Here is a 25,019-nt window from a genome sequence, read left to right as displayed (position 1 = left end):
TGCAGCACACAAAATCAACCTGTTGCCTAAGCTAGTGCTTTTAATTACTGTACTGTACTGTTTTGAAAAACTGTTTGTGGCTGGGCGTGGTGGCTCACGCCTGTAATCGGAGAACTTTGGGAGGCTGAGGCAGGTGGATCACCTGAGGTCCGGAGTTTAAGACAAGCCTGGCCAATATGGCAAAACCTCATCTTCACTAAAGATACAAAAACTAACTGGGCATGGTGGCACACGCCTGTAATCCTAGCTACTTGGGAGGCAGAGGTATGAGAATCACTTGAACCCAGGAGGTGGAGGTTGCAGTGAGCCAAGATCATGCTACTGCACTCCAGCCTGGGTGTCAGAGTGAGACCCTGTCTCTAAATAAATAAATAAATAGGCTACCCTATTCAGGAGAAGTTCAGATTTTGAAGTCACAATGTTTCAGTGATAAAGTCCAGGGTGTGGGACGTAGATTAAGGGTGTTAAGTATGTGGCCACTGAAGTTGCCCATGACGGTGTTAGATGAAATGCAAGTTTGGTAATTGACTCGCCTCAACTTTACCAACCAAGTTCCAAGTTCTGAAGAGTGTGTGTGTGGGTGTATTTTAATGAATGTGAGGGAAGTGGAAGAGGTTGGTACATGGTGACTTAAAAATGAAGTCCCCTTAAGACACTAAGACTTTTGTTGCAGATAGCAGTCTTACTCTTCGTCCAGGCTGCAGTGCAGTGGTGCAATCTCGGCTGACTGCAACCTTGGTCTCAGGGCTCAAGCAATCATTCCACCTCCATCTCCTGAGTAGCTGGAACTGCAGACCTACGCCACCACGTCCAGCTAATTTTTTTTTTTTTTTTTTTTTGGTAGAGGTGGGGTTTCACCATGTTTCCCAGGCTGGTGTCAAAACTGCCTTGGTCTCCCACAGTGCTGAGATTACAGGTGTGAGCCACCAGGCCAGCCTAGCCTTAGTGTTAACAGTTATATGTTACTGTAACATATTGGTTCACAGTGTGGGTTCTTGGGTCTGTCTCTTTCCTGGTTACTTAATCATGAGTAAGGTGCTCCTTTCTGTACCTCAGTTTCTTCAACTATAATCCGGAAATAATATTCCCTCCCTCATAGTCATTGTGTGAATTAAATGAAAAAGGTATAAAGTGGTAAATACTGAACACTTGATAAATGTTAGCTATTACTAAAGGAGAGACCAATATTTAAATGATTACAATACAATGTAATACCTTAGGATAAATACATCAAAAATGACTTTTTTTTCCTTCATTATTTTACAGCTTTATTACTGATTTCCCTCTAAAAAGAAACCCAAATAAATGTGGAGTTGACTCATTATCTATAGGGTAAGGAATCACAAAGTACCATAGTGACATAACAAAAGCAAAAAAAAAAAAAAAAAGATAAGCAATTGTTTTACCTTTCAACTGCTGATGTTATGTACGATCTATCAAAAGAAGCATAGCTGTGCATTCATGAGCTGATTGTATTAACCTCTAGAACTTTAGAAACAAGCACATCTAAGCATATGGATAGTCTCTTACCTTACAAAGTAAAAGCAAGCATTTTCTATTTTAAAATTTTTATTTCTGTGTAAAACGAAGAATTCCTAGAGGTCAAATAAGAAAAATATACCAAACTCAAAGCACTATTAAGTCATGAAACAAAGAATACTCTGAGGTAGAAGTCAAGCAATATAATCCACAATTTCAGGTATTCCCAGCAACCATCACATCTCCCAAGTAAGATCTATTTTTTTTAAGTCTCAAATTCCAAAAAATCAATAATCCATTCTGTAAAATCACATGGAAAACTATGACCGACAGAAGACACCCAAACTTTTGTCATAGTAACAGAGTAAATGCTCTTACTAAAAGCTGCCAACACTTCTATCAGTAGCAACTGTAAGGTGGCCGCTGGTTGTTAACGTTCATATTAGTGGGGATAGTAAGGTTCTTGATTGTGTTGCGGGTAATTGTTATCCCAGAATTGTCCACGCTGCTGATTGGATCGGTTGTCACTTTGCCACTCTCATCTACCGTCCCTGCCTCTGAACTGTTATCTTGCAACCGATTGCCTGTTTATTTGGTTCCCACCAGCTCTGCTATTCCATTACTGAACAATTGGAGGGGACTCAGGAGGGTGTTTCAGGTATTCCTGATACTCCTTGTCATCTTCTGTGAATCTACTAGCAAACATCTCTTCAAAATTTGGAACAGCTTCAGCAGTGTCAGTCATTCTGAAATTCCCAAAGATTTGAGGCAGCTGTATTGTTTAATGTTTAAATCGGTCAACGGCTGTGTCTATCTAGCTTGGGCTGAACGCCGCCGGCGAGACACTGAGAGGCCGCAGGAGAGGTGGCCTCTTGTCCACCACACCGTGGAACTCCAGACCACTCCAGCTCTCCAATGTAGCGCAGTCCCTTCCGCTAGCCATCGAAAATAACGTAAGTCACTTAAGCTGCACTTAGGATAATGAGGTTGTTATTTAAAGAGGTGATAACTGAGGTGACTACAAAAGAAAAGTCGGAGATTGGGTGTGAGCAAGCTGCATGGGGGCAGTAGCATGTTCTAGGTTGAAGGCTCACCCTAGGCCAAGCACCGTGGCAGCTGTTTTACAATATTATCACTTTAATATCACATCCTTGCAAGATACGTAGCTTCGTTTCACTGAGGAAAGCTCAGAAAACTTAAATAACTCGCCCTTGGGCACACATGACTGGAAAGAAAGTGGGATTTTTATTTCAATAAGTAAGTTTGTCTGGCACAAGGGCGACTCAGCAGAGGGAACTTCAAGGAAGTGTGAGACAGAACAGCCGGAGCCCTGAGCTGGGAGAGTGGAGGACGAATTATAAAGAGCTTTATGCCTGTCATAATGAAAAGCTTGTCCTTGAACTTGAGAGCAAGGCTGAGAGGGCAAAGCAGGCCCTACACAGTAGCAGCCAAGCAGGTCATAAAGAGCAAGATGATGCCCAGGCAGATGAGGATTCTCTATCTACAGAGCGCCCGCCTGCCAGCTCCTTCACAGCAGCGGATTTTGCTGCAAGAGAAGAGGCAGCAGGCCAGGCCTTTTCCTTCGCCCACAGCGCCGACGTCGAAGGCTCCCAGACTGGTTGCTCCACTGGCTGCTTGAGGTCCCCTCTCTCCAGACCCGCCGGACTGCCGGCCCGTGCGGTGGCCGATCCCGCACCGCTGCCTCGGGCCTTAGGCCGCAGCGCCACCCGGCCAACCCGCCTCTGCACCTTTCCCTGGCGTCTTCCCCTCTCCTCCAGCTTCCTCCGCCCCAACCTAGCGTAGAACCCCAAACTCCAGCCCCAGTCCACTTCCGCAGCTTCATCTCCTCAGCATCGCAGGTCGGATCACGTGCAGGCTCTGTCACGTGACATTGGGTCACGTGAGGCCGGTCACGCCCCGGGCAACTTGGCTGGGGCTGGGCTTCCGGGGCTCTGCGGTCCTCTGCGCGTGCGGGTGGCCTCGGAGCCCACCGAGCCGGGCGGCTGGGATGGTGAGGGCTGCGGGCTGGGCTGCGGCCGGGCAGGAGAGGGGCCGGCCTGGGCTGGGGTCGCCGTCCGTGCTGCCCTCAGGCTCAGCCTGTCTTCTCGTTTTCTTCGCTGCAGATGAACCGGACGACCCCCGACCAGGAGCAGGCGCCGGCGTCGGGGCCCGTGTGGGAGCGGCCGTGGTCGGTGGAGGAGATCCGTAGGAGCAGCCAGAGCTGGTCGCTGGCGGCCGACGCGGGCGTGAGAGGCGGGCCCCGGGGACGCGAGGGCGGCAGGGGTGACGCTTGGCCTGCGCGCGGGAGGACCGGGCGGCGACTGCCCCTGCACCTGGCCCGTCCCGTTGCCTGCCCTCTTAGGAACACACGCCCCGCTTAGCCCCCAAGAATGCCACCCTGGCCGTCCCCGGCCCCGAGGGATGGGGCAGACCCTGACCGCGGCCCAGACGCGGCGTTCCCTTCACGGGGTTTCTGGCAATGCACTCAGCTCCATCCAGAAGGGAGATCCGTTTCGGCCACGCTGAGGGATTGCTCGGGCACTAGGGAGGCGATTCCTGTTGGGACCTGGACTAACTGGGGTGGGAGGCAAGCCAGTATGTGGATATCCTTTAGTGGGATTCTTCAAGTCGGGGACCCAAAAAGCTCAGAACTGTTCCAGAGTCCCAGATGAATAGCATTTTTGAATAAGAGTGGTGGTTGATTAGCTCACCCTTGGTCTGTGATCTCTGTAGATTGACAACCAAAGAGGACTTTTAAAAAGAGACAGGGTTTTGCCCTGTCACCCAGGCTAGAGTGCAAGTGGCTCGATCTTGGCTCACTGAATCCTCCGGGGCTCAGGTGATCCTCCCACCTCAGCCTCCTGAGTAGCTGGGACTATAGGCATCCACCACACCTGGCTGATTTGTTTATTTATTTAATTTTAGTAGAGATGGGGGTCTTGCTATGTTTCCCAGACTGGTCTCCAACTCCTGGACTCTAGCGATAACCCCGCCTCAGCCTCCCAAAGTACTGGGATTACAAGCGTAAACCACCACACCCAGTGCCAGACAAGAATTTTAAATTTTTCCAGAAACAAGATCGGTGTCCCATTAGCTCACTGCCACTCTTTTGATGAGCTTTCTTAGAGTTTTTCAATGTCACGTGGTCTTAGTACTTGTCAAAAGCAGCATTCCGGCCAGGCGCGGTGGCTCACACCTGTAATCCCAGCACTTTGGGAGGTCGAGGCGGGCGAATCACGAGGTCAGGAGTTCGAGACCAGCCTGGCCAACATGGTGAAACCCTGTCTCTACTAAAAATACACAAAATTAGCTGGGCGTAGTGGTGGGCACCTGTAATTCCAGCTACGTGGGAGGCTGAGGCAGGAGAAGTTTAAAGTTAAACTTCCTTTAACAGCAAAGGAGTACTCATGAGTTTGAAAAATAACAAGTATTCGGCCAGGCGCAGTGGCTCACGCCTGTAATCCCAGCACTTTGGAAGGCCTAGGCGGGCAGATCACCTGAGGTCGGGAGTTGGAGACGAACCTGACCAACAAAGCCGAGATGACGCCACTGCACTCCAGCCCGGAGGACAGACTGAGACTCCGTCTCAAAAAAAAAAAAAAAAAAAGCATTTCTTTAGCATTCTCACACTCAAAGGTGAAAGGAAATGGGTTCTTTTTTGATATGACATGCAAAATAGATACATGTAACACTGATACTACTGTATGTTTATTTTTTAAAATAGCTACTACAGTTTCTACAGGAATTCTCACAGCAAACTATCTCTAGGACCCATGAAATCAAGAAACAAGTGGACGGACTAATACGGGAAACCAAAGCCACAGATTGTCGCCTGCATAATGTCTTCAATGACTTCCTTATGCTCTCTAATACCCAGTTCATTGAAAATGTGAGTTATTTAGTTATATCATAATTCTTTTTTTGGGAGTAGGAGATACTGTAATTTTAAATAACTTACTGTTAGGTTCCCTCCTAAATTTTGGTGGAAGTATGGTTCTTGGTAATTGCAGTTTTTTTCTCTGGGATTAATGCCTCTTTTTTATTTGTAAAGTTTTAAGTCCTTTTTTCCAAGCCTCTAAAAAAGTCTAATGATAAAATTTTCTTATACTTTAGTGCTTCCATCTTTTGTCAGTTTTGAGAGTAGTCAGCAATTGTGCTGAATTTTGTGGCACTCACACTACCTTTGTTGTGGCATGATCTGTAAGGACAGCTGTATACCTGGTTAGACCCTCTGGACACCAGCATGTGGTTTCAGTTGTTGATTGGGTTCATTATGTTCTGATAAATTATATTCAGGGGATATATATGTCTACTTGCAATATTCTCAACTAAAGTTTATGATGGTTGAACTTATGATATGGAATCAGCTGTAAACAGATTACTGAGCTTAAATCTATGTGTGATTTTTGTCTGTTTACTGAGTTTCTTCTAGACGGTAGGAATACACAGGTAAATTAGATAGAGCCTCTCCCTTGGCAAATAGTGTAATTCCAGCATACAAAGGAAGTAAGTGTGGCTGGAACCGAGTGGAGACTTAAGAGATGAAGATAGAGAGGAAACTTAGGTAACAGACCTGTGTTTCTCGGCAGGGCGCGGTGGCTCAAGCCTGTAATCCCAGCACTTTGGGAGGCCGAGACGGGCGGATCACCAGGTCAGGAGTTTGAGACCAGCCTGGCTAACACGGTGAAACCCCGTCTCTACTAAAAAATACAAAAAACTAGCCGGGCGCGGTGGCGGGCGCCTGTAGTCCCAGCTACTCGGGAGGCTGAGGCAGGAGAATGGTGTGAACCCGGGAGGCGGAGCTTGCAGTGAGCTGAGATCCGGCCACTGCACTCCAGCCTGGGCGACAGAGCGAGACTCCGTCTCAAAAAAAAAAAAAGAAAAGAAAAGAAACAGACCTGTGTTTCTCATAGGGTGTCCCAGCTTTCTCAATATCAGCGTTCATTTGTGGAAAAAGGATTATTGAAGTAAGCTATCTCCTGAGATTGTTAGATATAAAGTAATAAAATTTTCAGAATCACAAAATTATTTAAAAAGCCTAAGATTTAGAATAGTTAAGAGAACACCAGATAATGCCATGTCGTCAACTTGTGCAGCATGTTTGTGCATTTTTTAGTAGCTCGAGTTAAGTGACACTTCCTGTCTTTTTTTGGAGAGCTATATGTAAAATAAAGATATTAATAAAGGTCTTAGAGATCTCTTTGCCAGTTACTTCCTTTAACAGCAAAGGAGTACTCATGAGTTTGAAAAATAACAAGTATTCGGCCAGGTGCAGTGGCTCACGCCTGTAATCCCAGCACTTTGGAAGGCCTAGGTGGGCAGATCACCTGAGGTCGGGAGTTGGAGAGGAGCCTGACCAACATGGAGAAACCCCGTCTCTACTAAAAAAATACAAAAGTAGCCAGGCATGGTGGCATGTGCCTGTAATCCCAGCTACTCGAGAAGGCTGAGGTAGGAGAATCACTTGAACCTGGGAGGCGGAGGTTGTGGTGAGCCATTGTACTCCAGCCTGGGCAGCAAACGAAACTCCATCTCAAAAAAAAAAAAAAGTATTCAAGTGAAATCAGTAGTTTTCTGATTGTCTACACAGAATGTCCATGCTTGGTCCTGATCATTTATCTTACTGGAAGAGTCAGGGACTCAAGACTCAACTTCTCTGGTGTGCATAGCCCCATAATGTTTTCATCAAGATTAATTTGGTGTCCTTTTAAGCACTGCTGTTCTTTTCATTCTGTACTTTTCTTGCTGGATCAGGTAGTCAGCACTTCCCTACAGTCAGTGCCGCAGCACCAGTCGCAAAGGATATGGGAAGTTTTCTTTTTTCTTTTTTTTTTTTTTTTTGAGACAGAGTCTCCCTTTGTCACCCAGGCTGGAGTGCAGTGGCGCCATCTCGGCTCACTGCAAGCTCCGCCTCCCGGGTTCACGCTATTCTCCTGCCTCAGCCTCCCGAGTAGCTGGGACTACAGGCGCCCGCCAGCACGCCTGGCTCATTTTTAGTGTTTTTAGAAGAGACGGAGTTTCACCGAGTTAGCCAGGATGATCTCGATCTCCTGACCTCGTGATCTGCCTGCCTCGGCCTCCCAGAGTGCTGGGATTACAGGCCTGAACTACCCCACCTGGCAAGGGACGTTTTCTTTGTCCCCAGTGTGCCTGTACCGGGTTGGTACTAGATTGGTACTAGATTGGTACCAGATCCACACTTCAGTGGGGAGAAATCGGGAACATCATATAGTTTTTCTGAATCACTGTCTTAGGTCCTGTCTTTTCTCCAGCTCTTCTTTTGTAGCCAAGTTTTCGTAGATTCTGAATTTTCCATGATGTAGTTTTTGTGGTTTTGTTTTATTGTGTTTTGGTAATTGTTCTTTATTTCTGTCCACTACTGGGGATTTCCTGTTTTCCTTCCATCTCTCCATCCCTTTAGCCTTAGCTTTTTTTTTTTTTCTTCCAAGACAGCGTCTTGCTTTGTCACCCAGGCTGGAGTGCAGTGACACGATCTCGGCTCACAGCAACCTCTGCCTCCCGTGTTCAAGCAATTCTCCTGCCCACGCCTCCCAAGTAGTTGGGATTACAGGCTCCCGCCACCAGCCTGGCCAATTTTTTTTTTTTTTTTGTATTTTTAGTAGAGACAGGGTTTCACCATGTTGGTGAGGCTGCTTTCAAACTCCTAACCTCAAGCAATCTGCCCACTGCAAGCTCTGCCTCCTTGGTTCAAGCAATTATCGTGCTTCAGCCTTCCAAAGTGCTAGGATTACAGGCGTGAGCCACTGCGCTCGGCCCTTAGTGTAAAGTCTTGATGCCCCTTCGCCTTCCAGTCTGCTGCCAGAACTCTTCTCTGGATGTGCTAGTTGCCACTGCCAAATCTTAATTACTTCCCAGACCTTCTATAAGGCCACATGCTATGTAGGTTTTTTTCATTTGTGGCAGAGCATGATGATACTGAGAAAACAGTTGATGCTTAATAAAACTGTGAAAAAATCTACTTGCTGATATATATTTGTAAGTGATCTGGCTTTTTTTTTTTTTCTTTTTGAGATGGAGTCTCACTCTGTCACCCAGGCTGGAGTGCAGTGGTGCGATCTCGGCTCACTGCAAGCTCTGCCTCCTGGGTTCATGCCATTCTCCTGCCTCAGCCTCCTGGTGGCAGGGACTATAGGTGCCTGCCACCACACCTGGCTAATTTGGCATTTTTAGTAGAGATGGGGTTTCACCGTGTTAGACAGGATGGTCTCGATCTCCAGACCTCATGATCCTCCCGCCGTGGCTTCCCAAAGTGCTGGGATTATGGGCGTGAGCCACCGTACCTGGCAATCTGGCTTTTTAATGTTTTTTTTTTTTTTTTAAATCCTGACATCAGTACTTGGGTATTACAATTCCAGCTTGAATTATGGTGCCATTTGGTTTCATGGTAATTTATCAGAAACATTCAAAGTCAGATAACTTTCTAGGTTTTATTAATTAGCCTCAGAGGCAGCCACAAAGTTGCAAACTGTATTATAAAGTTAGTGAAACAATCTGGACTTTCTAGGGCGAGAACAGTCAGGACTTTCTAGGGCAAGAGAAATTAGTACCATTAGTAAAGGCTCAAGAGGGGACTCGGAGGGAGAAGAAATACTAATTAACATTGGCCAGTGTTCTAGTGTCTAATTAGAAGGCAACACAATTCTAAAGGCTTAATTAATCTGTTAATTTAGGAATTGCATCCTGAAATACCAAGTGCCATAGTTAATGACTTTAGTTTGTTAAGTGAACTGGTGAGGGAGGATTTTTTCTTTTTAAAGTCAGTTGTTTCAAAATCTTAGCTTTGTAAAATTAAAAAAAAAAAAAAAATTCCAGAATGAAACAAATTAACCCATTTATGCCCAAGGTTAAATTTTTTTTTGTGAGAAGCCAGACCTTGGCAATGACCTTGAGCAGTAAGATATATGTAACTCCCACAAGCTTAGCGTTCCAATAATGGGACACTAGGCATAAATGGATTAATTTTCCAGATCATCTTCCTGTTAATTTATGAAAGCTGAATTTTGGTCATTTTTCCCTCCTTTTCTACTTTTCTATTGAAGAAACAGACGGAGTTGCTGAAACTGTCAAGTACTCAGCAATTAGAGAGAAGGAGGTAAAGCCCAAAAGCCTTATTGGCATATAATTTCCTGCACAGGCTTCTCCCTCACCACCTAGACCTGCTTTGTTTTACATAATGCCTCTTGCTTTTGAGACTCCAGCCTTCTCATTCCTTGGAAATGCCATATGCCCTGCTGCTATGAGGCCTTTGCTTACATTGCTTCCTATGCCTCTACCCTTTGATTGATATCTATCTGTCTTCTAGGTCTCTGCTCAATTATATTACTTCCTCCTGGACCCTCTGCACTAGGCAGACCCCCTGGATAAAAGCACTTGAAGCATCACATTCTTTAGTAGACTTCTTATAATTGTAATTTTACAGTTATTGATAGGATTTGATGAGTTGAACCCTCCTGCTAAATCAAGCCCCATATTTTTAACAACAAATATATTGAAGGGTCCAGCACAAGCCTGATACTTAGGGACCCAGTGAATACTTGAATGAATGAGGGTACGCATAAATGAAAGGGACCGGGGCTGTGTATAATCTGTTACTCTCCAGCCCTGGTTCCTTTTTCCCCACTTCCCCACTTTCCCCTTTTACCTTGTCTCCCCAGATGAGGATCAATAGCAAAGATACTTAACAGTCCTGGGTATAGCTATCTGACTGTAAATTGATCACAAAACACATGAAGCTATGAGTTTAGCAGGTGAGGATAAAAGAAGTTAGCATTGGTTATCTGCTGGATATAAAGTACTTGAGACTGCATAGTCCTGCTCACCCTGAAAAGACCCCATGGGCTTTAGGTACCATGGGTTTAGGTTTCTTAGATGTCGTGTTTGGCTTTCTAGCTGCAGGCTGCTGCTAGGTGACCTTGGTAGCTGCCAGGTCTTAAAGTCTCACTTTTGAGATTTACTTACCTTTTTGGGGTCCTGACTTTGAAAATTACCAAAGTGATTTCTGATCTATAGAGCAATTAGGAAAAGTAAGAAAAAGAAAAATCATGTGAAATTTCCTCAGCTGAAGGGGAGACCCCCAATGTTTAGTACATATAGTCTAATTCCATTTCCCATGCAGATGTCAGGCTTAAAAGAATTGAACCTACAGTAGGCCGGGCGTGGTGGCTCACACCTGTGATCCCAGCACTTTGGGAGGCCGAGATGGGTGGATCACGAGGTCAGGAGATCGAGACCATCCTGGCTAACATGGTGAAACCCCGTCTCTACTAAAAAATACAGAAAAATTAGCCAGGCATAGTGGCAGGTGCCTGTAGTCCCAGCTACTCGGGAGGCTGAGGCAGGAGAATGGCGTGAACCAGGGAGGCGGAGCTTGCAGTGAACCGAGATCGCGCCACTGCACTTCAGCCAGGGCGACAGAGTGAGACTCCCATCTCAAAAAATAATAATAATAAATAAATAAATAATTGAACCTACAAAAAATCAGCTATTCCAAATTAACCAACCATTGAACTTTTCAGTGTATTTCTTTCTGTTCTTGTTTTGTTTTTTAACTTTAACTTTTTCTTTTTTTTTTTTTTTTTTTTTTGAGACGGAGTCTCGCTCTGTCGCCCAGGCTGGAGTGCAGTGGCCGAATCTCAGCTCACTGCAAGCTCCGCCTCCCGGGTTCACGCCATTCTCCGGCCTCAGCCTCCCGAGTAGCTGGGACTACAGGCGCCCGCCACCTCGCCCGGCTAGTTTTTTTTGTATTTCTTAATAGAGACGGGGTTTCACCGTGTTAGCCAGGATGGTTTCGATCTCCTGACCTCGTGATCCGCCCGTCTCGGCCTCCCAAAGTGCTGGGATTACAGGCTTGAGCCACCGCGCCTGGCCAACTTTAACTTTTTCTAGATGACTGTATGTGTGTGTGTGTATTTGCATTTGCAGCCTACTTTTTTTCTTAATGTGAACTTATTTAACCCGTCTTTGAGACTTTTGTGAACTTAATTTTTTTGTTCTTAAACCATATCATAATTTATTTAATCTCCCAATATTTATGAAATGTTTCATAAATAACATAAATGTTTCATAAATAAATAGTAAACTTCAGAGAGAAACCACAAGTGCTAAGAAAATGTAGCACCTAGCATCAGTAGTTTCATATTTTGCCACGTTTGCTTGAAAGGTGCCAACCCCGCATATTTGTCCTTGACTCTAATCATTTTGGGTGGGGATTCCTTGGTATCTCTGCCTTTTTATTCTTTTTTTATTTTTGAGACAGGATCTCCCTCTATTGCCCAGATTGGAGTTCAGTGGTGCAAACAGCTCACTGCAGCCTCAAACTCCTGGGCTCAAGCCGTCCTCCTACCTCAGCCTCCCGAATAGCTGGCTGGGACCACAGGTGTTCACCACCATGCCTGGCTAACTTTTTATTCTTTTTCCCTAGAGAAGAGATTTCATTTTTATCCCTTATAGATAACCTTTATTGTGTAGTTGTTCTTTTCCTCATTGACTATTACGTATGAATGTTTGTGTGTGTTTATGTGAAAATAAAATCAGGCCTCCATGGAATTGTGGGTCTATTTCTGTCCTCTACTGTTTGTTTTGTTTGTCTGCTATCTGCCAGTATCATAATCTTAAATACTGCAGATTTCTGATGTCTTATTAGGGCAAGTCCCCATATTCTCTTTATTCAGAATTGTCATGGTTATCAGTCTTTGGCTTTTTACTTTTCTGTGTGAATTTGAGGATTATCTTTTACTTACTTATTTTTTTCGAGATGGAGTTTCAGTCTTATTGCCCAGACTGGAGTGCAATTGCGCTATCTTGGCTCACTGCAACCTCCGCCTCCCAAGTTTAAGCGATTCTCCTGCCTCAGCCTCCTGAGTAGCTGGGATTACAGGCGCCCGCCACCACACCCAGCTAATTTTTATATTTTTAGTAAAGATGGGGCTTTGCCATGTTGGCCAGGCTAGTCTCAAACTGCTGATGGCAGGTGACCCCAAAGTGCTGGGATTATAGGCGAGAGTCTCCCAAAGTGCTGGGATTACAGGCATGAGCCTCCCAAAGTGCTGGGATTACAGGTGTGAGCCACTGCCCCCGGCAGGATTATCTTACTATATTGTGCCACAGAATATTTTATTAGCATTTGATTGGAATTGCATAGAATTATAAATTTGGTATTTGTGACTTTCTGCTGGAAATCATGATACCATGAACATTCTGATGTTTGCATTTATTATAATTTTCATTGGAGCTAAATTTCAAGAAGTAGAATGTTGGGTTAGAGGATATGATCATTTAAAAACAACATTGATCAGATTGGCAGATACTTAAAGATGAGTGGACAGGAGCCATTGCTGGCAAAGATTTGGGTAATGGGCACTTGAGTATGCTGCTGGTGACAGGGAATTCTACACATTTGTGCATAGAATCTGGTAATGGCTATTAAGATTTATTTATTCCCTCTCTAGGTAAAATCCCTCTCTAGGTAAAAAGAATAAATAAATAAATAACCAGTTTCAGCCAGGCACAGTGGCTCACACCTGTAATCCCAGCACTTTGGGAGGCCAAGGCTGACGGATCACTTGAGGTCAAGGAGTTTGATACCAGCCTGACCAACATGGTGAAACCCCCTCTCTACTGAAAAAAAAAAATGCAGGCCAGGCACGGTGGCTCACACCTGTAATCCCAGCACTTTGGGAGGCTGAGGCGGGTGGATCACGAGGTCAGGAGATCAAGACCATCCTGGCTAACACGGTGAAACCCCATCTCTACTAAAAATACAAAAAAAATTAGCTGGATGTGGTGGCGGGGAGGCTGAGGCAGGAGAATGGCATGAACACAGGAGGTGGACCTTGCAGTGAGCCAAGATGGCGCTACTGCACTCCAGCCTGGGTGACAGAGCAAGACTCCGTCTCAAAAAAAAAAAAGGCAAAAACAAATTAGCTGGGCATGGTGGTACGCGCCTGTAATCCCAACTACTCAAGAGGCTGAGGCAAAATAATCGTTTGAGCCTGGGAGGTGGAGGTTGCAGTGAGCCAAGATCGTGCCACTGCACTCCAGCTTGGGTGACAGAGCTAGACTCTGTCTCTAAATAAATAAATAAATAAGCAGGAAGGGTAGGAGAGCTCTAAATATGTGCACGTGTTTGCTTATATTTGTGTTAAGAGGCTCAGGAAACGAGCATACACACCAGGCTTAAATTGGGTATTCCAAGGATCAGGCTGGGGGTAGGGAGGGAACTAGTTTAAAATATGTCTCTTTTACATGTGCCTTTATATTGACTTAAAATTTTAAAAATTGAGATAGAATTCACATACCATAAAATTCACTCCTTTAAAAAGTATACAGTTTGGCCGGGCGCGGTGGCTCAAGCCTGTAATCCCAGCACTTTGGGAGGCCGAGATGGGCGGATCACGAGGTCAGGAGATTGAGACAATCCTGGCTCACCCGGTGAAACCCCGTCTCTACTAAAAAATACAAAAAAACTAGCCGGGCGAGGTGGCGGGCGCCTGTAGTCCCAGCTACTCGGGAGGCTGAGGCAGGAGAATGGCGTGAACCCGGGAGGCGGAGCTTGCAGTGAGCCTAGATCACGCCACTGCACTCCAGCCTGGGCGGCAGAGCGAGACTCTGTCTCAAAAAAAAAAAAAAAAGTATACAGTTTGGTGGTTTTTAGTGTACTCATAAAGTTTTATAATCACAGCCACTAATGCCAGAAGATTTTCATCAGTTCATTTATATTGACTTTTTATTTCTTTCTTCTTAAGAAATTTTAATTTCATTTCATTTTAGTTTTGAGATAGGGTCTCACTTTGTTACCCAAGCTGGAGTGCAGTGGTTCGATCAGGGTTTACTGCAGCCTTTACCTCCCAAGCTCAAGAGTTTCTCCTGACTCAGCCCCACAAGTAGCTGGAATTACAGGTGCGCACCACCACACCTGGCTAATTTTTCTATTTTTTGTAGAGATGAGGTCGCACTATGTTGCCGAGGCTGGTCTTGAACTCGTAAGCTCAAGTGATCCCCTCGCCTCAGTCTCCAAGAGTGCTGGGCTTACAGGCATGAGCCACTGCACCTGGCCTATACTGACTTTTTATAACATGTGTGTTGTACTTTGGTAGTTTTTAAAACATAAAAATAATTTTAAAAACCAAGAATCACAGTGATCTGGCAGAGCAGTGGGTCTGTTCTGGAAAAGAGAGTCTTGCCTACCCATGCTCTCAGGGTCAGTTAAGTGCTCAGCCTTTCTGGCAAGTCAGTGGTAGATTTTTCTCTCTGCTTTCATACAAATGGGATAATAAACATTTATCAACCATTTTAAGCAACTGAATGAAAATAAGTTTTGCCTTTACCATTTTACTTGTTCAAAATCCTAAAGTTCTTGTTTCCTAGTTGATAAATTATACCAGTTAACATTCTCCGTAACCTGGGGCGAGAATACTGTATCATTGCCCATCAACATTATTAAGTTAAATGAAAAGGTGTGAAAACTGATATCATACTGTTTTTGCAGCTCTTGGTTTACAATGAGGTTAAAGTTTCATCATGTTTCCTAGTCATTTGTATTTAAAATTTTTTTTTTTTTTTTTTGGTGAATGGACTACTCTTTGTTGTTTGTCCATGACCCACTGTTACGGACACCCACTAGTAGTAGTCTCAGCCCTTTGTTGAATAACCATCTCCTTCCCCATCTTTGTCCTTAGTTACTTTGTGTTTAATTCTTATATTGTGATTTATGTCCAATGAGATGCTGACCTTTTAACATTGAGTTTGCTTCCATATTTAGCGTGTATACGATGAAGAAGTGGAGGAGCCAGTACTCAAGGCTGAGGCAGAAAAAACAGAGCAGGTACTTGTATGAAATCACTCTTCAGCTGAGTTTCTGACTTTGAAAAGTGTGATGGAGATCGATGTGTTTTGTGGGAGCTGGGGGATGGTGGGCGGGGGTGGGAAAGGGAGGGACTGCTCCTGACAGCAGCCTAAGAGGGGATTCTTTCTTTTGTTTCTGAAATGTAGTGTATTAACTAATACAGAGATCAAATCCTTGAATTCTGGTATAAGAATAGAGTAGAAGTCAGCAAACTTCTTCTGTAAAGGGCCAGATAGTAAATGTTACAGATTTGGAGGGTCACAGAGGTCATTTTTTTCCTGTGGCTTCCTGAATTACAGATGGACCAACCTTCTTCCTGAGGTCCCCACACCAGAGCCCAAAACATAGCTTAAGAGGTTCTGGGTCACACTGACTTCTTAGCACTCCAGCGGAGATTCCTTTTTCTTCCACTCAGGAAGGCACATGGACTGTGAATAAGTTTATTATTGGAGTAGCTTTGAATTTGTTCTCATATATTCAGAAAATATGGATTACCTGTGAAGGCTGGCGCTTTGTCAGCAATTATTACTTGTAACAGATGAAGCTGTTAGACTAGGAAAAGGGTATTCGAAACCAGCTATCGTTTTGCCTGTTGCCAACATTAAAAAAAAAAAAAAAGTTATTTTATTTTATTTTTTATTTAAAAAAAAATTTGTTTTGAGATGGGGGCTCTCTGTTGCCCGGGCTGGAGTGCAGTGGCACATAATCGGCTCACTGCAACCTCTGCCTCCTGGGTGCAAGTGATTCTCCTGGCTCAGCCTCCTGAGTAGCTGGTACTACAGACGTGTGCCACCACCTCACCTGGCTAATTTTTTTGTATTTATGTAGAGACAGGGTTTCGCCATGTTGGCCAGGCTCGTCTCAAACTCCTGACCTCAAGTGATCTGCTCGCCTTGGCCTCCCAAAGTGCTAGGATTACAGGCATGAGCTACCATGCCCAGCAGATTGTTTTATTTTTAATAGAACTCAAGGATTTGCTAGCCATTTAAGTGCAGTAGTATCTGGTTATACCAATTCAGGGTTTAATTTGAAGGTGATAGGTATTTAGTGAACTATTTTTAAAAACCGCTATATATTTCATACACATTTTCACAAACTCAGTACAATATTAGCTATTCAACTCAGAATCAAGCATATCCAAGTAGAAAAATACACAACCAAGATAAAAAAAGTTCAGTTGGAAAGACTTCAGTACTTGAGATAAAAGACTAAAATACTCATAAAGTTTTTTTTGCCTTTGGCCCTCAGAACAACCTTCTAGAATATTTGTGAGGGGGTGGAAATGACGCTAAATATTTTTCGGTATTTCTCACAATGGCACACTTGTGTCTGCGGGGACTGCCACTGAGAGCTGCTGTTGCAGGAAGAGGACACCTGAGGGAGATTCTCAGCCTGTTGGGGATATGAACAAACCTTTTTTCTTGAGTGGGGCATTGTTGTAGGGTATACACAGAATACACCAGAGATGAAAATGACCCCTTTTGATGTAGGACAGATTTATAAAATAACTGTAATTGTCTGATTTTTTTTTTTTTTTTTGTCTTTTTAAACTGGTAATTGAAAAATGAGACCTCTGTGACCTTCCTTCTAAGTCTTAACACCTAAAATTACCCAAGGGATAACCAGGGCTTGTGGGATAGTCATGGTGAGTCTGAGAGTCTAGGCCCTCCAGCAGTGGGGAAACAGCGTGCATTCACTGTTAGGATACTTCTCCACACAGTAGTTGCACCTCTGCTTTTGTAGACAATGACCCTGGAGCTCTGGAACCTTGGGTAGTTTGATGCATGTCCAGAAAGGTGCAAACTTGGGATTTAAAACTTGCAGTCTTACTCCAAAGTCTGTGTCAAGGCATTCAGCAGAATTTGACTTTGTTAACATTTTTAAATAAGTTTTTTTGGAGCTTGAGGCTAGGCTTTAGAGAACATTCACAGTATTCTCTTGGGGTGGTATCAGTATGTTGGAGATCCATATTGCATGGTATTTATTTTGTAGGAGAAGACTCGGGAGCAGAAAGAAGTGGATCTCATTCCTAAAGTCCAGGAGGCTGTGAACTATGGCTTACAAGTATTGGACAGTGCCTTTGAGCAACTTGATATCAAAGCAGGAAACTCAGACTCTGAGGAAGATGATGCTAATGGGCGAGTGGAACTGATCCTTGAACCAAAGGTGAAGACATTCAACTTAAATATTTATTGCACACCTCTTATGTTTGGGCTGTGTTACTTGGGCACACGATTAGTAAGTGATGGACTTAACCTCTGGAATGTGAGTATGTCATTTAGTAGTGTCACATTGACTCCACCAGAAAGACACTTTACCCGAGCACTGATGGAGTACTTGTGAGGTGCAAGGCAACATGTCAAGTTGGGGGTGCAAAGATGCAGAGCATGGCCTCTACTCTCAAGGTGTGTGTTGCAGTTTGGTGGGAGTGAGGAGACATTCATATGAGTAACCATTGTAAATGCCCTGAGAGAGAACTGACTTCCAGCTGGAACTTTGGGGCAAAGATGATATTTGAATTGGGGTTTGAAGGGTGGGGAGGCTCAAGAGAGATAGAGTGTTGGGAACCTGAAATTATGTAGCTTGGACTAAGGAAGACTGCAGAAGAGCTGAAAGGCATTTGGGTTGTTTCCGGTTTGGGCAATTATTAAATACAAATGAAGCTGCTGTGAGCATTCATGTCCAGGCTCCTTCATAGCCTAGTGAGTGTTGGTTGCTTGACTAAGACTTTCTCCCACATTGTTCAGAGAGATAATTGGGGCAACACAGAGTCTCTCAGTAGTGAACACGAAGTTACCACGGTGATTTATAGGAAGAGGCCTTGTGACACATAAGGCCTTCCGAATTAAAACATGCCACGGAACCAAACTCTTTTTTTTTTTTTTTTTTTTTTTGAGACGTAGTTTCACTCTGTCCTCTAGGCTAGAGTGTGTGGTGCAATCTCAGCTCACTGCAGCCTCCGCCTCCTGGGTTCAAGCGATTCTCCTGCCCCAGCCTCCCTAGTAACTGGGACTACAGGCACCCACCACCATACCCAGCTAATTTTTGTAGTTTTAGTATAGACAGGGTTTCACCATGTTGGCCAGGCTGGTCTTGAACTCCTGACCTCAGGTGATCCGCCTGCCTTGGCCTTCCAAAGTGCTGGGATTACAGACATGAGCCACCGCACCTGGCCTGAACAAAACTCTTCTAGTCATTCTTTAGCTGAACATTTCTCATCCAGTTTGAGCTTTGCTGAGTCACACCAAATTGAAGCAGATCATTTGGCACTGACCGGTACACTTGCTGCTTGGATTTTCACTGTATGTCTTTAAAATTCAGCAGTGGACTCTGGGAAATGTGTTGCCTGGACCACATGTGATACTTCCAAGACAGATAGCACTTTCTCTCTTTTTTTTCCCCTGGCAGAGAAAGTTGTGGAGGTACACTTTTCTTTTGTAGGAGGATCTGGGGATGTCTTCTGAGTCAGTGAGAATTAGTCCAAATTCACGCTGTCTTTGCCTTATACTCCATTGGTTGCTGTGACGTCATTGAACCTTTACATTAACCTTCCCAATCTTTCTGTTGTGTGAAGCATCAGAATTATTCTCCCCTGCCCCAGGGTCCTTTGACAAGGAAGAGAGATCATTGCCGAAGGGCAGTGCCTCACAGGGGACAGCACTTCCTTCAGCAGTGGAGGTAGGAGGCTGTACAAGAGTGGAGCACTTTCTTGACCCTTGACCCTTTTTTTTTTTTTTTTTTTGAGACAGTTTCACTCTTGTTGCCCAGGCTGGAGTGCGGTGGTGCAATCTCGGCTCACTGCAGCTTGTCTCCTGGGTTCAAGCAATTCTCCTGCCTCAGCCTTCCAAGTAGCTGGGATTACAGGCGTGCGCCATGACACCTGGCTTATTTTTGTATTTTTTAGTAGAGATGAGGTTTCACCATGATGACCAGGCTGGTCTTGAACTCCTGACCTCAAGCGATCCACCCACCTCAGCCTCCCAAAGTACTGGGATTACAGGTGGGAGCCACTGCATCCGACCGACCCTAAATTTTTAACGTGCGTTTGGTGTGGGACTGACAGGAGAAGATGGCTGACATGGGCAGATCTCCAGCATGTGCTGTTGGGGCCACAGTCTCCTGCACCTCACTCTGTTTTCTCATCTGGTCTTATTTTACCAACTTCACTTTTCTAAATTCAACAGTGTGGAACCATTAGGGGGTATTGTTCTTCTGTTTCTTGGGTTACAATTTTTTTTTTTTTTTTGAGACAGAGTTTCGCTCTTGTTGCCCAGGCTGGAGTGCAGTGATGTGATGTTGACTCACTGCGACCTCTACCTCCTGGGTTCAAGAGATTCTCCTGTCTCAGTCTCCTGAGTAACTGGGATTACAGGTGTGCACCACCACACCTGGCTAATTTTTTGTATTTTCGGTAGATACTGGGTTTTACCATGTTGGCCAGGCTGGTCTCAAACTCCTGACCTCAAGTGATCCACCTGCCTCAGCCTCCCAAAGTGCTGGGATTGCAGGCATGAGATTGCCTGGCCTAATCTATCTTTATGTTTATATATATATATATATAATCTCATTAGTACTATCTTTTTAGAGGACGGCTCGCCAGAATGTTCAGTTTCTTTCCTTGGTCCTCCTCTTGGACCTTATAATAGGAGGTTGTACCCTTTTCCCTGTTTGCTTGCTGCTGATAAACTTTTGGTAGGCTTTTGCCATTTTTGTTAAGTTTTGTTAATTAGGCCCTTGGGGAGGGAGATTCTGTGTGATTCAGCTTTACTTCGGCATGTTTTTTTTTTTTTTGAGATGGAGTTTTGCTCTTGTTGCCCAGGCTAGAGTGCAGTGGCGCTATCTCAGCTCACTGCAACCTCTGTTTCCTGGGTTCAAGTGATTCTCCTGCCTCAGCCTCCCGAGTAGCTGGGATGACAGGTGCCCGCCAACTTGCGTGGCTAATTTTTTTGTGTTTTTAGTAGAGACGGGGTTTCGCCATGTTGGCCAGGCTGGTTTCAAACTCCTGACCTCAGGTGATTCACCCGCCTCAGCTTCCTGAAGTGCTGGGATTACAGGCGTGAGCCATGGTGGCCGGCCTTACCTCCTTGGCATCTTTAGCTAGGATTTGACTTTTTAAAAAAATCAGTGAAAAACGTAATTTTTTTTTTTAACTTTTAGTCCTGCTGTGTTTCTTATTCACCTTCGTTATGTAGCTTGTTTAGGATAGTCAGATGGAACAGGGTATCAGGTGGCACATGTAAGTTTGTTTTCAGCTGAAACATTTGATAGTTTATTCCTTTCATGATGTACAGGATCTATACATTGATCGTCCTTTGCCATATCTCATCGGGTCAAAGCCGTTCATGGAACAAGAAGATGTAGGTCTTGGAGAGCTGTCCAGTGAAGGTACTTTTCTTCACCAAGTACTTTTGTTCCTTTACATTTATTTTTTATTTTAAAATAATTTCAAATTTTACATTAAAGTTTCAAGAATAGTTCAAAGAACTCTCATATACCCTTCACCTGGGTTTACCAGTTAATATTTCACCACATTTGTTTTATTGTTCTTTACATATACATAATATTTTGTCTTGAACCTATTAGGGAGACATCATGCTCATGCCGTGTTACTTCTAAATGTTTCTCTGTGTGTTCTTTTTTTCTTTTCTTTTCTTTTTTTTTTTTTTTTTTTGAGACGGAGTCTTGCTTTGTCGCCCAGGCTGGAGTGCAGTGGTACGATCTTAGCTCACTGCAACCTCGGCCTCCCAGGTTTAAGCGATTTTTCTGCCTCAGCCTCCTGAGTAGCTGGGACCACAGGTGTGCACCACCACGCCTGGCCAATTTTTGTATTTTTAGTAGAGACGGGGTTTCACCATATTGGCCAGGCTGGTCTTGAACTCCTGACCGCATGATCCACCTGCCTTGGCCTCCCAAAGTGCTGGGATTATAGGCATGAGCCACTGGACCCGGCTCTTTTTCTTTTTCTTTTTTTTTTTTTTTTTTTTGAGCCGGAGTTTCTTCTGGTCACCCAGGCTGGAGTGCAATGGCGTGATCTTGGCTCACTGCAACCTCCGCCTCCTGGGTTCAAGCAATTCTCCTACATCAGCCTCCTGAGTAGCTGGGATTACAGGCACCCGCCACCACACCTGGCTAATTTTTGTATTTTTAGTAGAGATGAGGTTTTACCATGTTGGGCAGGTTGGTCTTGAACTCCTGACCTCAGGTGATGCTCTGTGTGTGTTTTCTAAGAACAAGGACATCTCTTGTGTAACCACAGTAGAATTACAAAGCGAGGATATTTTCCTGGACATAAGGGTATCATCCAGTCTGCTGCTATGTTCACATTTTGCCATTTGTCCCAGTGACGCCCTTTTCAGTCTCTCTCTTTTGTTCTCTGGTCCAGGACTCAATCCAGGACCAGCCACCACATTTAGTTGTCAAATCTCCAGTTATGTTTTAGTCTGATGCCATTTCTCAGCCTTTCTTTGCTTTTTATGACCTTGACACCTTTAAAGAGTACAAGCAAGTCTTTTTTTTATTTGTAATGAATAATTTTTTGGGAGGGAGATACTTCAAGACTACATAAATATGTAATCCCTCACCATAATGAAGACACTTTCGATTCCAGTAAGTGGGTATAGATGGTTTTATCAAGATCTCTGTGATGCTGTTGTATGGTGGTTTGTGATTTTGAGCTAAGGACATTTTCTTGTGAATATTGGTGTGGTGACCCTTGTCTCTCTTCTCAACAGAAGGCTCTGTGGGCAGTGATCGTGGCAGCATTGTGGACACTGAGGAAGAGAAAGAAGAGGAGGTAAGGGCTGTTTGGTATGACCAGGTCACAGTGGGCAGCAAACTTAAGATGGGCCTAGCAGGCTGAGTAAATAGCATAACTGTGAATTCGTGATCTGCTTCTGTAAAGCTTTTAACAGTGATAGAAGCCACATTCTGATTATTTTTTCCCAAGGGTTAGATTTCCTTTTTGTCTTATGTACAATAATAAGGAAAGCTGCTTTAATCTCTTTCACTATTATCCTCTCTCCTACCTTACCACCAAATATCTCTTTCACCTAATGTATTTTTGAGAAGGGCAACTTAGATGTTTTGGTGGAATCTCTTCCTAGGATATAGTCTTAGAGTATATTCTGTCTTTAAATAATTCTAAGGAAAAAAAATCTACATTTAGAATTTTTGTAAACCATAAAACCTAGAGTAGGATATACTGAAAGCAACCACTTACATTCTATTTTGCTGCTGCCTCTAGCGCCTTCATGTCCACAGAGCATAATCTCATTCCCTTGCCTAGAGTTTGAGGTTGTGGGCCTTGACTACAGTTGAATGTGTAGTTGTTCTTTAGATGGGATATTCGTTATTGCAGGGGACACATCCATGTTGCAGGAGAGTCCTCGAGTATGGGATTTCCGAAAGGAGACAGTGTTGTGTGTGTGCTTTTCTCTTCCCACTGGTCCCGCTTTCTGCACTCTCCCTCCCCTGCCCTTCTTCCAGTCCTCCAAAGAAAAACCTAACAGCTGGAAATAAGCTTTTCTTAAGTACCTTCGTATAACAAAAGCAGTGCTCATTAGCGGAATCCCTTGCTTTTAGCCACCGATGTAGCACTTTACCAAGCTGCTGTTAGCAAATATTGATGTTCCCTTCTTGGAGCCAATGAAGTAGTTACCCTAATGAGAGGAAGTAGAGACAGTATAGTCCGAAATGTAAAATAACACAAACTGACTTTCAGTAATTTAGTTAAATGTGCAACTCTTACTTTAAATCCAAAGGCAAGAGTTGAAAGTGCAGGTGATGTGAACAAATTGTCAGAGGCATTTAAGTGAACCACAAAAATTACATGTTAACTGGAACAACCCTTCACAGTATTGCCAGCTACCCAGCTTATCTGCACCGTGATCCTTAAAGTGACCAGTAGTCAGTACAAAGAGACAGAGTGTCAGAGCTTTTTCTCCACTTGACATAGAATCAGCCCGCCCCAGAGACTTAGACCTGAAATCATTTCTGTGCTTCTGGGTAAAGTCTGTTTAACAACAAAGCCTTTTTTTCCCCCAAAAGGAGTCAGACGAAGATTTCGCCAATCATAGTGACAATGATCAAAACCGGGTAAGGCTCATGTACTCAAGTGACTTCGTTTTTACATTTTAATTGAAGCATAGTATATATACTAAAATTACTTTGGAATGATTTATGACAAAGTAAGGATTTTTTTCATGTATACAATTTATTTTCCTTTAAGCATTTCATGTATTTAGGCTAACTACCTCCTTTGTATATTTTTTTTTCAATTTTGCTTTATAGTTTATTTTTCTTAGAAAACAAAGAAGTAAAAAACAAAATTAGAAAACAGCCTCTAAAAAAAGACTCAGTTACCCAAACTGAACTACTTTGCATGAGTCCCTCTTCTGTTTTAAAATTGGAGACAATCTAGCAGTAACATTAATGAATATTCACAAGATGAAAACTTTGATCCTACTGTCTTAGCACAGTTATCTTAATTTTTGAATATTTGTCTAAGGGCATATTCTTGTCACAGTGTGCATCGTTTATTTTCTGCTGTTTTATGTTAACATTTTATAAATATTTCCTTATTTATTTATTTATTTATTTTTTGAGATGGAGTTTTGCTCCTGTTGTCCGGGCTGGAGTGCAGTGGCATGATCTCAGCTCCCTGCAAACTCCGCCTCCTGGGTTCAAACAATTCTTCTGCCTCAGCCTCCCAAGTAGCTGGCATTACAGGTGCCCACCACCATGCTCGACTATTTTTTTTGTATTTTTAGTAGAGATGGCGTTTCACCATGTTGGCCAGAGTGATCTTGAACTTCTGACCTCAGGTAATCCACCCACCTTGGCCTCCCAAAGTGCTGGGATTACAGGCATGAGCCACCACACCTGCAAAATAGCCTTTGCAGTTTGCATTGTAAATTTCTATACTTTTAAACATACTGAATATGATACTGTCATGGTCTCTAAATGTGTAAGGGAAAGAGTTTATTTCTAGAGTTGTACTTTTGATGTGATAATGTATTCAGTATTTTCTTTTTCTTTTTTCTTTTTTTTTTTTTTTTTTTTTTTTTTGAGACAGAGTCTCGCTCTGTTGCCTAGGCTGGAGTGCAGTGGTGTGATCTCAGTTCAATGCAGTCTCCGCCTAAAGGGTTAAGCAATTCTCATCCCTCAGCCTCCCTGAGTAGCTGGGACTACAGGTGTGTGACACCATGCCCAGCTAATTTTTTGTATTTTTAGTGGAGTCGGGGTCTTCCCATGTTTTCCAGGCTGGTCTTGAGCTCAGGCAGTCTGCCCACCTCACCCTCCCAGAGTACTGGGATTACAGGTATGAGCCACCATGCCCAGCCAATATTTTTATATATAGAAATCCTTTGCTTCCGTGAACTGTTTCTTCAGAATAAGGTGGTATAGACTTACGTTAATAACTTAATGTCTGGTGGACATTCTCCATTAAGTATTATGCATGTTGATTCTCCTACAATCTCATCAGTGGGGTGATTAAATATTTTTTAGTTAAAAATTTGCATTTGAATTTCATAACTGGGAAATATTTTTTTCACAAAAATGTTTAACTATCAAATGATGGATTTTACACTTTCTGGTTGGTACTGTATTTTCCTGGTTGTATTCATAAATGTTGATCTTTATAATTTTAATGATCAGTCTTCACAGGATATTTGTT

General features: G+C 43.7%; 1 protein-coding gene across 3 annotated transcripts in view; it reads left to right on the top strand.

Moving 5' to 3' along the window:
• Nucleotides 1-3,363: 3,363 nt before the first annotated feature.
• The window catches only part of LOC105486711 (WASH complex subunit 2A), a 65,676-nt gene continuing 44,020 nt past the window's right edge, over nucleotides 3,364-25,019 (top strand). For all 3 annotated transcript variants that reach the window (XM_071070021.1, XM_071070020.1, XM_071070019.1), the window contains exons 1-8: nucleotides 3,364-3,490; nucleotides 3,603-3,725; nucleotides 5,204-5,368; nucleotides 15,260-15,322; nucleotides 17,336-17,509; nucleotides 20,635-20,728; nucleotides 22,075-22,136; nucleotides 23,390-23,437. In XM_071070021.1, the coding sequence (XP_070926122.1) occupies nucleotides 3,488-3,490; nucleotides 3,603-3,725; nucleotides 5,204-5,368; nucleotides 15,260-15,322; nucleotides 17,336-17,509; nucleotides 20,635-20,728; nucleotides 22,075-22,136; nucleotides 23,390-23,437 (732 nt within the window). In that variant the 5' untranslated portion in view covers nucleotides 3,364-3,487. The remainder of the gene's footprint in view (nucleotides 3,491-3,602; nucleotides 3,726-5,203; nucleotides 5,369-15,259; nucleotides 15,323-17,335; nucleotides 17,510-20,634; nucleotides 20,729-22,074; nucleotides 22,137-23,389; nucleotides 23,438-25,019) is intronic.

The sequence above is a fragment of the Macaca nemestrina genome, chromosome 9, assembly GCF_043159975.1.
Source record: "Macaca nemestrina isolate mMacNem1 chromosome 9, mMacNem.hap1, whole genome shotgun sequence".
NCBI lineage: Eukaryota > Metazoa > Chordata > Mammalia > Primates > Cercopithecidae > Macaca > Macaca nemestrina.
This window is presented reverse-complemented; position numbering and strand designations above follow the sequence as displayed.